General features: G+C 43.6%; 1 protein-coding gene across 1 annotated transcript in view; it reads left to right on the top strand.

Annotated features, from left to right (window-relative positions):
- The window catches only part of SRP19 (signal recognition particle 19), a 59,851-nt gene that overhangs the window by 27,738 nt on the left and 15,761 nt on the right, over positions 1 to 16,352 (top strand). Inside the window, exon 3 of the mRNA XM_053701543.1 lies at positions 4,837 to 4,908. Coding sequence (XP_053557518.1) covers positions 4,837 to 4,908 — 72 coding nt within the window. The remainder of the gene's footprint in view (positions 1 to 4,836; positions 4,909 to 16,352) is intronic.

The following is a 16,352-nucleotide window of genomic DNA, read 5'->3' on the forward strand; positions in this document are numbered from 1 at the left end:
GGCGTTATGCATGGCGGTAAAAGAACACAGCGTTCCAAGACAAAAACTTGCTACCCACAGTAAAATTTGGTGGATGTTCCATCATGCTGTGGGGCTGTGTGGCCAGTGCCGGTACTGGGAATCTTGTTAAAGTTGAGGGTCGCATGGATTGTGCTCAATATCAGCAGATACTTAAGAATAATTTTGTGGAATCAGTCACAAAGTTGAAGTTACGCCAGGACTGCATATTGCAACAAGACAATGATCCAAAACACTGCTCAAAATCTACTCTGGTATTTATGCAGAGTAACATGTACAAAGTTCTGTAATGGCCATCCCAGTAGCGAGACCTGAATATCATTAATAATCTGTGGGGTGATTTGAAGTGGGCTGTCCATGCTCGGCAACTATCAAACCTAACTGAACTGGAGATGTTTTGAAAGGAGGAATGGAATTGATGCCATATTTCTGTTGGGGTTCCCAATTTTATGCACTGGTCTAATTTCGTTTTGATGCATATTGCACTTTTTCTGTTAATCCAATAAACCTCATTTCACTACTGAAATATTACTGTGTCCTTCAGTTGTTTGATAGATCAAAATGAAATTGCTTATCCAAACAACCAATTATTTATAAATTAAAATCATGGAAATTGTCAGGGGTGCCTAAACTTTTGCATACAACTGTATATATTAAACACGCTGACAGGTACCTAACGTGCAGGTAACAAATACAGGTGAAACTCAAAAAATTAGAATATCGTGCAAAAGTTAATTTATTTCACTAATGGAACTTAAAAGTTGAAACTAATATATGAGAGAGACTCATTACATGCAAAGCAAGATAGTTCAAGCCGTGATTTGTCATAATTGTGATTATGGCTTACAGCTCATGAAAACCCCAAATCCACAATCTCAGAAAATTAGAATATTGTGAAAAGGTGCAATATTCTAGGCTCAAAGTGTCCCACTCTAATCAGCTAATTAAGCCATAACACCTGCAAAGGGTTCCTGAGCCTTTAAATGGTCTCTCAGTCTGGTTCAGTAGGAATCACAATCATGGGAAAGACTGCTGACCTGACAGTTGTGCAAAAAAACATCATTGACACCCTCCATAAGGAGGGAAAGCTTCAAAAGTTAATTGCAAAAGAAGTTGGATGTTCCCAAAGTGCTGTATCAAAGCACATGAATAGAAAGTTATGTTGAAGGGAAAAGTGTGGTGGAAAAAAGGTGCACAAGCAGCAGGGATGACCACAGCCTGGAGAGGATTGTAAGGAAAAGGCCATTCAAAAGTGTTGGGGACTTTCACAAGAGCCACAACACACAGACGGATCCTGGACATGGGCTTCAAATGTTGTATTCCTCTTGTCAAGCCACTCCTGAACAACAATGTCAGAAGTGTCTTGCCTGGGCTAAAGAAAAACAGACCTGGTCTGTTGCTCAGTGGTCCAAAGTCCTCTTTCCAAATGAGATGCAAAATTTGCTCTCATCAGAAAACCAAGGACCCAGAGTATGGAAGAAGAGTGGAGAGGCACACACTGCAAGATGCTTGAAGTCAGTGTGAAGTTTCCACAGTCTATGTTGATTTGGGGAGCCATGTCATCTGCTGGTGTTGGTCCACTGTGCTTCATTAAGTCCAGGGTCAACGCAGCCATCTACCAGGAGATTTTGGAGCACTTCATGCTTCTGTCCGCAGACGAGCTCTATGGGGATGCTGACATAATTTTCCTGGCACCTGCCCACACTGCCAAAAGCACCAAAACCTGGTTCAATGACCGTGGGATTACTGTGCTTGATTGGCCAGCAAACTCGCCTGACCTGAACTCCATAGAGAATCTATGGGGCATTGCCAAGAGAAAGATGAGACATGAGACCGAACAATGCAGAAGACCGCTATTGAAGCATCCTTGTCTTCCATAACACGTCGGCAGTGCCACAGGCTGATAGCTTCCATGCCACGCCGCATTGAGACAGTAATTGCTGCAAAAGGGGCCCAATCCAAATACTGAGTACATTCAGTATGCATGCTTATACTTTTCAGAGGTCTGATATTGTTCAGTAGAGAAAGAAGGATGTGGGGCATACCTATCCTACCTATCTATAAATAATGTAGGTCAATCTTCAAAAGCAATAAAAGTCAATGTTAGGCGTCACTGTAAGTAAATAACTTGATAGTACATGTTCATATCCAAATACCCAGTGTTTGGCAGTGGTTCCGGTATGTGCAATAATGCTATACAAAAGATCAAAATAATATGTGGTTTATTCCTCACCTCAAGACCAATCCAGACTGGCCCCAATATCCTTTTTCGGTGCGGTTGCTTCAGGTGGAACCGCCGGCTTAAGAGACTGTCACAGCTCAAGAAACGTGTAACCGCTCCAACGCTTCCACAGCGTGTCCGATATTGTTCTACAGGTATGTACAATCCTTGTTTTATTGATTGCATGTAATATTCTAATTTTCTGAGATTGTGGATTTGGGGTTTTCATGAGCTGTAAGCTACAATCATCACAATTATGACAAATCACGACTTGAACTATCTTGCTTTGCATGTAATGAGTCTATCTCATATTAGTTTCACCTTTTAAGTTGCATTAGTGAAATAAATTAACTTTAGCACAATATTCTAATTTTTCGAGTTTCACCTGTATGTACACTCAGTTCTATATACATGAGTAAGAGCTCATGGCACAAGTAGTCACTAGTATGTTCCCTCAGCATACGGTGGTTAAACACGTACTAAACCAATACACATATCTAGAAAGACAAATATGTTATGGTAGACACCGATATTGTCAGTAACAATTACAATGAGACACTGACCAATAAACGGTCGGATACATATCTTCAAAGGGCTCTCACACATTGCATATTTACTGTGCCTATTATAAGGCACTAGGGCATTTCTAGGACTTACACACATGGTATAATTACTGTGCCCATGCTGATAAGGCACTAGTGCGTTTTTACGGCTCTCACACATGGCATAATTACTGTGCCAATTCTAATAAGGCACTAGGGCATTTCTAGGGCTCACACATGGCATGTTACAAAGATATACCAAACCTAATGTATAGTGACAAATACCATTCTGATGGCTGCCAGTGTGTTCTCGGGAGCATCGTGTCCTCCTCGGTGGGCGATAACAGACACCCATCCCGGGGGCTTCAGCACCTGCAGGGCCCGTTCCTCCGGGACAGGATCGTACCTGGTGGTTACCAGCAGTAGAAAGAAGGTGCAAACCAAGATGCATGAGAGCAGAGGGCTACAGGTGAGCACCAACATGACCATAAACAAGTCGCTGAACGAGGAGACCAGGCCCTCAAACCACAACATTGTGCCCTGTAAAGGAGCTGGTGCAGAAACAAAGAAACACCAGTAATAAGGCCTCAGCAGGTTGGGTACCAGGGGCAGCCTTGCCCGGCACTTACAGCCTGTGGCAGGGTTAGCTCTCCGGTACCTCCCACATCAGGAATTGCGCTAAAGGTCTGGACCAAGTTTAAGCTGTGCCCCCCCCCCCCCCCCGAGCTATTAGTTTATTGGGTGACAGAGCCCCTGGCACACAGCTGGGTGGTACCTCTGTAGGTTACAACAACACCTCTAGGGAGGAGCCTTGTACGGCCGTTGCCAGACACTGTTATTTCCACCTGACAGCTGGGGTATAGCGGGTAGGAGGCGGACGGGGTGAGAGCAGTATGGGCACAGCTGGTGGTGAAGTAACGGCCGGAAGGTGACATGCAGCCGGGTAGGTATGCGCGGTGCTGTGTCATGTACTTATGTATTGGGGGAGACACGCTCCTGGCACACAGTGGTCTTTGTGTGTGTGTGAGTCTTTAACCCGGTTTACTCGGCAGCGGAGGGCTAGCCTATACCAGTATGTCATAGGGGGCGGGGCTAAAAATGGCTTACTCTCGCAGCGATTAATAGTGGTTTTAAATCGCATATGCGATTTAATCGTGCAGCCCTAGTAGGAAACTATCCCTTAAGCGCCAACTAAGGCTATTAATCAGCATTCTTTGCATATTATAATACATTCACCAAAATGATCTACAATAGGGCTGCCTACACTACGGCCTGTGGGCTACATTGAGCTGTCCAAGGGACTTTGTCCCTCAGTACCAATGAGTAAAAAAAACATCAGTAGCTTATTGAAAAAGCAGTTAATTTTGGCATTTATATTTGTACCAAATATTGTACAATTAAGTTGTCAAAACTATTTTCATATGCCATTTGTTTTTGTTTTATTTTAAATACAAAGGTGATTTGTAATCATTGTCTGAGGCGTTGTCTTAAAGTGAATGTAAACTTACATGAATTAGTGCCTGGTTTTAAAAATACTATTAGAAACGGGCACTTTCATTCATGAAACTTTACATTTCAGCATTTTTAAAAAAAAATACCTTTTTCTGCAGCAAAGCCGGATCGGCGATTTCAAACCCCCCCCCGCTCGCTTCTCATGCTGTAGTTATCACATCAATGACAAAACCGGCTTCCTCCAATCACGGCATGGCCTCACAAGATGGACGCTCTGGGGTGCACGCCATTATTGGAGGAAGCCGGTTTGATCATTGCTGATGTAAGTACAGAGGAGCTGTGGAGGATCGCCGATCCGGCTTTGCTGCAGAAAAGGGTAAGTTTTTTTTTTTTTTTTGTTTTTTTTTTTGTTTTTTTTTTTGTTTTTTTTTTTAAACTGCTGCAATGTAAAGTTTCGTTAAAGTTTTTAATAGTATTTTTAAAAACCGGTCACCGATTATTGAAAGTTTACATTCACTTTAAGTGTGATCTTTGATCACAGTTCATAATTAACATAATCTGATATTGTCCTGTTTTTTTTTTATTACATTTTCCCCATAACAGGCTGTACAAAATCCCACGTGTGCAGAGATCCATGATGTATGTGACGTTTCTGGATTAAAAGTTCTTGTAGAGGTAAATATTGAAATTTTGCTGTTTCTAAGAGTACATTTTTCATTAAAATTTAGGGGCTTTCCCAAAGCATAAGCAGAGCCTCATTTTCGCGCCGGTGTGGCGCACTTGTTTTTGAGAGGCATGGCATGCAGTCGCATGTGAGAGGAGCTCTGATACTTAGAAAAGACTTTCTGAAGGCGTCATTTGGTATCGTATTCCCCTTTGGGCTTGGTTGGGTCTCAGCAAAGCTGATACCAGGGACTGTAAAGGGGTTAAAGTTCAAAACGGCTCCGGTTCCGTTATTTTAAGGGTTAAAGCTTCCAAATTTGGTGTGCAATACTTTTAAGGCTTTAAGACACTGTGGTGAAAATTTGGTGAATTTTGAACAATTCCTTCATGTTTTTTCGCAATTGCAGTAATAAAGTGTGTTCAGTTTAAAATTTAAAGTGACAGTAACGGTTTTATTTTAAAACGTTTTTTGTACTTTGTTATCAAGTGTATGCCTGTTTAACATGTCTGAACTACCAGATAGACTGTGTTCTGAATGTGGGGAAGCCAGAATTCCTATTCATTTAAATAAATGTGATTTATGTGATAATGATAATGATGCCCAAGATGATTCTGTCAAAAACATTTTAGCCAAAATGAACACTTATCAGCGTAAGCGCGGCTGCTCTGTTTTTGGGGCCAGGGAGGTTTTGTCTGAGGGAGAAATTACTGATTCAGGGAACATTTCTCAACAGGCTGAACCTGATGTGATTGCATTTAAATTTAAGTTGGAACATCTCCGCATTCTGCTTAAGGAGGTACTATCCACTCTGGATGATTGTGACAAGTTGGTCATCCCAGAGAAACTTTGTAAAATGGACAAGTTCCTAGAGGTGCCGGGGCTCCCAGAGGCTTTTCCTATACCCAAGCGGGTGGCGGACATTGTTAATAAAGAATGGGAAAGGCCCTGTATTCCTTTCGTCCCTCCCCCCATATTTAAAAAATTGTTTCCTATGGTCGACCCCAGAAAGGACTTATGGCAGACAGTCCCCAAGGTCGAGGGAGCGGTTTCCACTTTAAACAAACGCACCACTATACCCATAGAGGATAGTTGTGCTTTCAAAGATCCTATGGATAAAAAATTAGAAGGTTTGCTTAAAAAGATGTTTGTTCAGCAAGGTTACCTTCTACAACCAATTTCATGCATTGTCCCTGTCGCTACAGCCGCATGTTTCTGGTTCGATGATCTGATAAGAGCGGTCGATAGTGATTCTCCTCCTTTGGAGGAGATTATGGACAGAATCAATGCTCTCAAATTGGCTAATTCTTTCACCCTAGACGCCACTTTGCAATTGGCTAGGTTAGCGGCTAAGAATTCTGGGTTTGCTATTGTGGCGCGCAGAGCGCTTTGGTTGAAATCTTGGTCGGCTGATGCGTCTTCCAAGAACAAGCTACTTAACATTCCTTTCAAGGGGAAAACGCTGTTTGGCCCTGACTTGAAAGAGATTATCTCTGATATCACTGGGGGTAAGGGCCACGCCCTTCCTCAGGATCGGCCTTTCAAGGCAAAAAATAAACCTAATTTTCGTCCCTTTCGTAGAAACGGACCAGCCCAAGGTGCTACGTCCTCTAAGCAAGAGGGTAATACTTCTCAAGCCAAGCCAGCTTGGAGACCAATGCAAGGCTGGAACAAGGGAAAGCAGGCCAAGAAACCTGCCACTGCTACCAAGACAGCATGAAGTGTTGGCCCCCGATCCGGGACCGGATCTGGTGGGGGGCAGACTCTCTCGCTTCGCTCAGGCTTGGGCAAGAGATGTTCTGGATCCTTGGGCGCTAGAAATAGTCTCCCAAGGTTATCTTCTGGAATTCAAGGGACTTCCCCCAAGGGGGAGGTTCCACAGGTCTCAGTTGTCTTCAGACCACATAAAGACAGGCATTCTTACATTGTGTAGAAGACCTGTTAAAAATGGGAGTGATTCATCCTGTTCCATTAAGAGAACAAGGGATGGGGTTCTACTCCAATCTGTTCATAGTTCCCAAAAAGAGGGAACGTTCAGACCAATCTTAGATCTCAAGATCTTAAACAAGTTTCTCAAGGTTCCATCGTTCAAGATGGAAACCATTCGAACTATTCTTCCTTCCATCCAGGAAGGTCAATTCATGACCACGGTGGATTTAAAGGATGCGTATCTACATATTCCTATCCACAAGGAACATCATCGGTTCCTAAGGTTCGCATTCCTGGACAAACATTACCAGTTCGTGGCGCTTCCTTTCGGATTAGCCACTGCTCCAAGGATTTTCACAAAGGTACTGGGGTCCCTTCTAGCTGTGCTAAGACCAAGGGGCATTGCTGTAGTACCTTACTTGGACGACATTCTGATTCAAGCGTCGTCCCTTCCTCAAGCAAAGGCTCACACGGACATTGTCCTGGCCTTTCTCAGATCTCACGGGTGGAAAGTGAACGTGGAAAAGAGTTCTCTATCCCCGTCAACAAGGGTTCCCTTCTTGGGAACAATAATAGACTCCTTAGAAATGAGGATTTTTCTGACAGAGGCCAGAAAAACAAAGCTTCTAGACTCTTGTCGGATACTTCATTCCGTTCCTCTTCCTTCCATAGCTCAGTGCATGGAAGTGATCGGGTTGATGGTAGCGGCAATGGACATAGTTCCTTTTGCGCGCATTCATTTAAGACCATTACAACTGTGCATGCTCAGTCAGTGGAATGGGGACTATACAGACTTGTCTCCGAAGATACAAGTAAATCAGGGGACCAGGGACTCACTCCGTTGGTGGCTGTCCCTGGACAACCTGTCACAAGGGATGACATTCCGCAGACCAGAGTGGGTCATTGTCACGACCGACGCCAGTCTGATGGGCTGGGTGCGGTCTGGGGATCCCTGAAAGCTCAGGGTCTTTGGTCTCGGGAAGAATCTCTTCTACCGATAAATATTCTGGAACTGAGAGCGATATTCAATGCTCTCAAGGCTTGGCCTCAGCTAGCGAGGGCCAAGTTCATACGGTTTCAATCAGACAACATGACAACTGTTGCGTACATCAACCATCAGGGGGGAACAAGGAGTTCCCTAGCGATGGAAGAAGTGACCAAAATCATTCTATGGGCGGAGTCTCACTCCTGCCACCTGTCTGCTATCCACATCCCAGGAGTGGAAAATTGGGAAGCGGATTTTCTGAGTCGTCAGACATTGCATCCGGGGGAGTGGGAACTCCATCCGGAAATCTTTGCCCAAGTCACTCAGCTGTGGGGCATTCCAGACATGGATCTGATGGCCTCTCGTCAGAACTTCAAAGTTCCTTGCTACGGGTCCAGATCCAGGGATCCCAAGGCGGCTCTAGTGGATGCACTAGTAGCACCTTGGACCTTCAAACTAGCTTATGTGTTCCCGCCGTTTCCTCTCATCCCCAGGCTGGTAGCCAGGATCAATCAGGAGAGGGCGTCGGTGATCTTGATAGCTCCTGCGTGGCCACGCAGGACTTGGTATGCAGATCTGGTGAATATGTCATCGGCTCCACCTTGGAAGCTACCTTTGAGACGAGGCCTTCTTGTTCAGGGTCCGTTCGAACATCCGAATCTGGTTTCACTCCAGCTGACTGCTTGGAGATTGAACGCTTGATTTTATCGAAGCGAGGGTTCTCAGATTCTGTTATTGATACTCTTGTTCAGGCCAGAAAGCCTGTAACTAGAAAGATTTACCACAAAATTTGGAAAAAATATATCTGTTGGTGTGAATCTAAAGGATTCTCTTGGGACAAGGTTAAGATTCCTAGGATTCTATCCTTCCTTCAAGAAGGATTGGAAAAAGGATTATCTGCAAGTTCCCTGAAGGGACAGATTTCTGCCCGTCTGCTTGTCTTCACAAAAAACTGGCTGCTGTGCCAGATGTTCAAGCCTTTGTTCAGGCTCTGGTTAGAATTAAGCCTGTTTACAAACCTTTGACTCCTCCTTGGAGTCTCAATTTAGTTCTTTCAGTTCTTCAGGGGGTTCCGTTTGAACCCTTGCATTCCGTTGATATTAAGTTATTATCTTGGAAAGTTTTGTTTTTAGTTGCAATTTCTTCTGCTAGAAGAGTTTCAGAATTATCTGCTCTGCAGTGTTCTCCTCCTTATCTGGTGTTCCATGCAGATAAGGTGGTTTTACGTACTAAACCTGGTTTTCTTCCAAAAGTTGTTTCTAACAAAAACATTAACCAGGAGATATCGTACCTTCTCTGTGTCCGAAACCAGTTTCAAAGAAGGAACGTTTGTTGCACAATTTGGATGTTGTTCGCGCTCTAAAATTCTATTTAGATGCTACAAAGGATTTTAGACAAACATCTTCCTTGTTTGTTGTTTATTCTGGTAAAAGGAGAGGTCAAAAAGCAACTTCTACCTCTCTCTCTTTTTGGATTAAAAGCATCATCAGATTGGCTTACGAGACTGCCGGACGGCAGCCTCCCGAACGAATCACAGCTCATTCCACTAGGGCTGTGGCTTCCACATGGGCCTTCAAGAACGAGGCTTCTGTTGATCAGATATGTAGGGCAGCGACTTGGTCTTCACTGCACACTTTTACCAAATTTTATTTTTTGATTGCTTTTGGAATTTATTTGAAAGGGGATTTTTTTTAGAATAAAAAATTTGTTTTAAAGTAAACCAATCTTAAAAATGCATGTTGTGCACAAATTATATAGGGGACTGTGAAAGCACATACAACACATTTCTATTTAGTCAATTCCGATATGTGCTTTAAAGTGAAGGTAAGTTACCTGGATGCTGATCCACAATCCAGTTGTGTTAAAAATCAATAGGACTTTAGTCATTTTTGTTAAATATTGATTCTAAATCCAGTAATCTCCCTTTTAATTACCTGTTTGCCGCTCTGTATAATCAACCGTTTTTTTAAACAGCAGTTGAAAATCTGGCCGTTAGGCGGCGGTGACCTTACGTCGTCCGTTTACTTGTGGATATGCGCATGCACTACTGTCTAATTATTTATCTGATAGTATATGCACGTTCCCGTTTCGGGACAGGAAGTCAGTAGCTGTGCACTTTCAGTTGGTACAAATGAACTTGCGTAGCAGTCCATGTGACTGAACGATAAGCATGACACGGAAGTAGGCTAAGTAAATCAGCAGTAACTATAGCAACGACTTTGCTGCTAGCTCCGTAGATACTCAGATTTGCACATTTGCATTGACACTGCTCATCGTGAACGCGCTTCTGAGATTACTGCACATCACATCAGGAAATAGAGGTTGGGAGGAGTTATCGTGAGAACGGTAGGGAAAAATAAAGATCAAAATACAAGACTAAATAATAATTTTTTTATAAAATGAAGTTAGCGATTAGCTTATTCATTCATGAAAAGAGTGCATTGATAGATTGTAATTGAATAAAGTTTACCTTCACTTTAATATGTAATTGGCTGCTCCTATACTCGATCACATCAACAATTTTTAGTTTGTATATTTCAGTGTCATTTGTGCACAAATATTTATTTTCCTGTTAGCTTAAATAAAAAATTAAGTAATTAACTTTTATGTAAACTTTCTCTGCTTAGTTGCTGATCACTTTCATGATATAAACTTTGATTTTGGGTTAGTCCTACTTTTATCTAACTTAAAGGGACACTCAGGTCAAATTAAATTTCTCTTGCAAGGTGTATCCAGTCCACGGATTCATCCATTACTTGTGGGATATTCTCATTCCCTACAGGAAGTGGCAGAGAGCACACAGCAGAACTGTCCATCTAGCTCCACCCCCCCAGTCATTCTCTTTGCCGGCATCAAAAGCACTAGGGTCTCTCTACGGGAGGGTAAAGTGAATGTGGTGTTAGATTTGTAGTTTTATATCTTCAATCAAAAGTTTGTTGTTTTTAAATGGTACCGGTTTGTACTATTTACTCTCTAGCAGAAAAGTGATGAAGAATTCTGCTGAGAGGAAAATGATTTTAGCATGTTGTAACTAAAATCCACTGCTGTTCCCACACAGGACTGAGGAGTACCAGAAAACTTCAGTTGGGGGGAACAGTTTGCAGGCTTGACTGCAATGAGGTATGTTCAGTCATTTATTTCTAGACAAGACTGAGATAATGCTAGAAGACTGACAAGATCCCCATGTGGGAAGGGTAAGCTATGTTCTGAGACTTAGTATAGAATTGAATGCTTACATAACAGGGCTAAATAGGCTGGTTGACACTAATGCAGGGCAATCGATTATTTATTTTAAGAAATACTCGTTGGAGACACTTTTTAAGCACTTTGGAGTGTTTTTCTGGGGTTATTTTCCACATGGCATAAATTTAGTCACCTAGAAGTGATTTTTGTAGGCCTTACAGCTCCGGAGTGGGAGGGGCCTAATTTTGCGCCTCAGATGCGCAGTTAGTATTGAAATACAGTTTCATGCTGCTTCACATGGAGGGTCCAGCTGCTGATTGAGGACTTAAAAGAAGCTTTATTTCCCCAAAACTGATCCCTAAGGGCAGGTAGGGCCACAGCAGTAAGCTGTGGCAAGGTACTGTAGTTAATTAACCGGTTGTAGGCTTTAGGCCGCTCCGGTTTGGGCATTAAGGGGTTAATCGATCTGAAACTTGTGGTGCAATCATATTAAGGCCTTAGGTACATACTGTGAAAAAAGGATTGGTGCATTTTTCACTGTTTTGTAAAATTGTGTGCTTTTTATTTCTTAAAGGCACAGTAACGTTTTTTCAAATTGTTTTTTATTTGATTAAAGTGTTTTCCAAGCCTGCTTGTGTATGCTACTAGTCTGTTAAACATGTCTGACACTAAGGAAAATCCTTGTTCAATGTGTTTAGAAGCCATGCTGGAACCCCCTCTCAGAATGTTTCCCAATTGCACTAATATGTCTATACACTTAAAAGTGTGGCCCTAGATGATTCTCAGACTGAAGGTAATGAGGATAGTCCGCCTTCCTCTCCCCATGTGTCACAACCAGTTACGCCCGCTCAAGCGATGCCTAGTACCTCTAGTGCGTCTGCAACTATTACATTTCAACAACTAGCGACAGTCATGGATAATTCCCTTGCGGCCTTTCTATCCAAACTGCCAGTTTTTCCTGCAAAGCTTGATAGCTCTGTTTTAAGAACAGATTATGAGCAGTCTGAAGCTTTGGTAACCTTATCTGATGTACCCTCACAACGCTCTGAAGTGGGGGTGAGGGATTTGATGTCTGAGGGAGAAATTTCCGACCCAGGAAAGGTTTCTCATCAGGCAGAGTCAGATTCATTAGCGTTTAAATTTAAATTGGAACACCTCCGCGTATTGCTTAGGGAGGTATTAGCCACTCTGGATGATTGTGACCCTATGGTGGTTCCAGAGAAATTGTGTAAAAATATAATTTATGCTTACCTGATAAATTCATTTCTCCTGTAGTGTAGTCAGTCCACGGGTCATCCATTACTTATGGGATTATAACTCCTCCCTAACAGGAAGTGCAAGAGGATCACCCAAGCAGAGCTGCTATATTGCTCCTCCCCTCTACGTCATATCCAGTCATTCGACCGAAACCATACGAGAAAGGAGAAACTATAGGGTGCAGTGGTGACTGGAGTTTAATTAAAATTTAGACCTGCCGTAAAAAAACTGGGCGGGCCGTGGACTGACTTCACTACACAGGAGAAATGAATTTATCAGGTAAGCATACATTATATTTTCTCCTGTTAAGTGTAGTCAGTCCACGGGTCATCCATTACTTATGGGATACCAATACCAAAGCTAAAAGTACACGGATGACAGGAGGGACAGGCAGGATCTTTACACGGAAGGAACCACTGCCTGTAGAACCTTTCTCCCAAAAACAGCCTCCGAAGAAGCAAAAGTGTCAAATTTGTAAAATTTTGAAAAAGTGTGAAGTGAAGACCAAGTTGCAGCCTTGCAAATCTGTTCAACAGAGGCCTCATTCTTAAAGGCCCAAGTGGAAGCCACAGCTCTAGTAGAATGAGCTGTAATCCTTTCAGGAGGCTGCTGTCCAGCAGTCTCATAGGCTAAACGTATTATGCTACGAAGCCAAAAAGAGAGAGAGGTAGCCGAAGCTTTTTGACCTCTCCTCTGTCCATAATAAACGACAAACAGGGAAGAAGTTTGACTAAAATCTTTAGTTGGCTGCAAATAAAATTTCAGGGCACGGACGACGTCCAGATTGTGCAAAAGTCGTTCCTTCTTTGAAGAGGGGTTAGGGCACAATGATGGAACAACAATCTCTTGATTGATATTCTTGTTAGTGACTACCTTAGGTAAGAACCCAGGTTTAGTACGCAGAACTACCTTGTCTGAATGAAAAATCAGATAAGGAAAATCACAATGTAAGGCCGATAACTCAGAGACTCTTCGAGCCGAGGAAATAGCCATTAAAAACAGAACTTTCCAAGATAACAGCTTGATATCGATGGAATGAAGGGGTTCAAACGGAACACCCTGCAGAACGTTAAGAACTAAGTTTAAGCTCCACGGCGGAGCAACAGTCTTAAACACAGGCTTAATCCTAGCCAAAGCCTGACAAAAAGCCTGAACGTCTGGAACTTCTGCCAGACGTTTGTGTAAAAGGATAGACAGAGCTGAAATCTGTCCCTTTAACAAACTAGCAGATAAACCCTTTTCTAAACCTTCTTGTAGAAAAGATAATATCCTAGGAATCCTAACCTTACTCCATGATTAATTCTTGGATTTGCACCAATATAAGTATTTACGCCATATTTTATGGTAAATTTTCCTGGTAACAGGTTTCCTAGCCTGTATTAAGGTATCAATCACTGACTCCGAGAATCCATGCTTTGATAGAATCAAGCGTTCAATCTCCATGCAGTCAGCCTCAGAGAAATTAGATTTGGATGTTTGAAAGGACCCTGAATCAGAAGGTCCTGTCTCAGAGGCAGAGACCATGGTGGACAGGACGACATGTCCACTAGATCTGCATACCAGGTCCTGCGTGGCCACGCAGGCGCTAATAGAATCACTGATGCTCTCTCCTGTTTGATCCTGGCAATCAATCGAGGAAGCATCGGCAAAGGTGGAAACACATAAGCCATGTTGAAGACCCAAGGTGCTGTCAGAGCATCTATCAGCACCGCTCCCGGGTCCCTGGACCTGGATCCGTAACAAGGAAGCTTGGCGTTCTGGCGAGACGCCATGAGATCCAGATCTGGTTTGCCCCAATGATGAAGCAGTTGGGCAAACGCCTCCGGATGAAGTTCCCACTCCCCCGGATGAAAGGTCTGGCGACTTAGAAAATCCGCCTCCCAGTTCTCCACGCCTGGGATGTGGATCGCTGACAGGTGGCAAGAGTGAGACTCTGCCCAGCGAATTATCTTTGAGACTTCCATCATCGCTAGGGAATTCCTTGTTCCTCCTTGATGGTTGATGTAAGCCACAGTCGTGATGTTGTCCGACTGAAACCTGATGAACCTCAGAGTTGCTAACTGAGGCCAAGCCAGAGGAGCATTGAAAATTGCTCTTAATTCCAGAATGTTTATTGGAAGGAGTCTCTCCTCCTGAGTCCATGATCCCTGAGCCTTCAGGGAATTCCAGACTGCGCCCCAACCTAGAAGGCTGTTGTTACAATCGTCCAATCTGGCCTGCGGAAGGGCATCCCCTTGGACAGATGTGGCCGAGAAAGCCACCATAGAAGAGAATCTCTGGTCTCTTGATCCAGATTTAGCAGAGGGGACAAATCTGAGTAATCCCCATTCCACTGACTTAGCATGCACAATTGCAGCGGTCTGAGATGCAGGCGCGCAAATGGTACTATGTCCATTGCCGCTACCATTAAGCCGATTACCTCCATGCACTGAACCACTGACGGGTGTTGAATGGAATGAAGGACACGGCAAGCATTTAGAAGTTTTGATAACCTGTCCTCCGTCAGGTAAATTTTCATTTCTACAGAATCTATGAGTCCCTAGAAAGAGAACTCTTGTGAGTGGCAATAGAGAACTCTTTTCTACGTTCACCTTCCACCCATGCGACCTTAGAAATGCCAGAACTAACTCTGTATGAGACTTGGCAGTTTGGAAACTTGACGCTTGTATCAGAATGTCGTCTAGGTACGGAGCTACCGCTATGCCTCGCGGTCTTAGTACCGCCAGAAGAGAGCCCAGAACCTTTGTAAAGATTCTTGGAGCCGTAGCTACCCCGAAGGGAAGAGCTACAAACTGGTAATGCCTGTTTAGGAAGGCAAATCTTAGATACCGGTAATGATCCTTGTGAATCGGTATGTGAAGGTAGGCATCCTTTAAATCCACTGTGGTCATGTACTGACCCTCTTGGATCATGGGTAAGATGGTTCGAATAGTTTCCATTTTGAACGATGGAACTCTTAGGAATTTGTTTAGGATCTTTAAGTCCAAGATTGGTCTGAAGGTTCCCTCTTTTTTGGGAACCACAAACAGATTTGAATAGAATCCTTGCCCGTGTTCCGACAGCGGAACTGGGTGGATCACTCCCATTAGTAAGAGGTCTTGTACACAGCGTAGAAACGCCTCTTTCTTCATCTGGTTTGCTGATAACCTTGAAAGATGAAATCTCCCTTGTGGAGGAGAAGCTTTGAAGTCCAGAAGATATCCCTGAGATATGATCTCCAACGCCCAGGGATCCTGGACATCTCTTGCCCAAGCCTGGGCGAAGAGAGAAAGTCTGCCCCCCACTAGATCAGTTTCCGGATCGGGGGCCCTCACTTCATGCTGTCTTAGGGGGCAGCAGCAGGTTTTCTGGCCTGCTTGCCCTTGTTCCAGGACTGGTTAGGTTCCAACCCTGTCTGTAGCGAGCAACAGTTCCTTCCTGTCTTGGAGCGGAGGAAGTTGATGCTGCTCCTGCCTTGAAGTTACGAAAGGCACGAAAATTAGACTTTTTAGCCTTTGGTTTGGCCCTGTCTTGAGGCAGGGCATGGCCCTTACCTCCAGTAATGTCAGCGATAATTTCTTTCAAGCCGGGCCCGAATAATGTCTGCCCTTTGAAAGGAATATTAAGCAATTTAGATTTAGAAGTCACATCAGCTGACCAGGATTTAAGCCACAGCGCTCTGCGCGCTTGAATGGCGAATCCGGAGTTCTTAGCCGTAAGTTTGGTTAAGTGTACTACGGCATCAGAAATAAATGAATTAGCTAGCTTAAGGGCTTTAAGCTTGTTTATAATCTCATCCAATGGAGCTGTGCTAAGGGTCTCTTCCAGAGACTCAAACCAGAATGGCCGCCTCAGCAGTGACAGGCGCGGATGCATGCAAGGGGTTGTAATATAAAACCTTGTTGAACAAACATTTTCTTAAGGTAACCCTCTAACTTTTTATCCATTGGATCTGAAAAAGCACAGCTATCCTCCACCGGGATAGTGGTGCGCTTAGCCAGAGTAGAAACTGCTCCCTCCACCTTAGGGACCGTCTGCCATAGGTCCCGTGTGGTTGCGTCTATTGGAAACATTTTTCTAAATATAGGAGGGGGTGAAAAGGGCACACCGGGTCTATCCCACTCC

This window comes from Bombina bombina, chromosome 2 (genome assembly GCF_027579735.1).
Source record: "Bombina bombina isolate aBomBom1 chromosome 2, aBomBom1.pri, whole genome shotgun sequence".
NCBI lineage: Eukaryota > Metazoa > Chordata > Amphibia > Anura > Bombinatoridae > Bombina > Bombina bombina.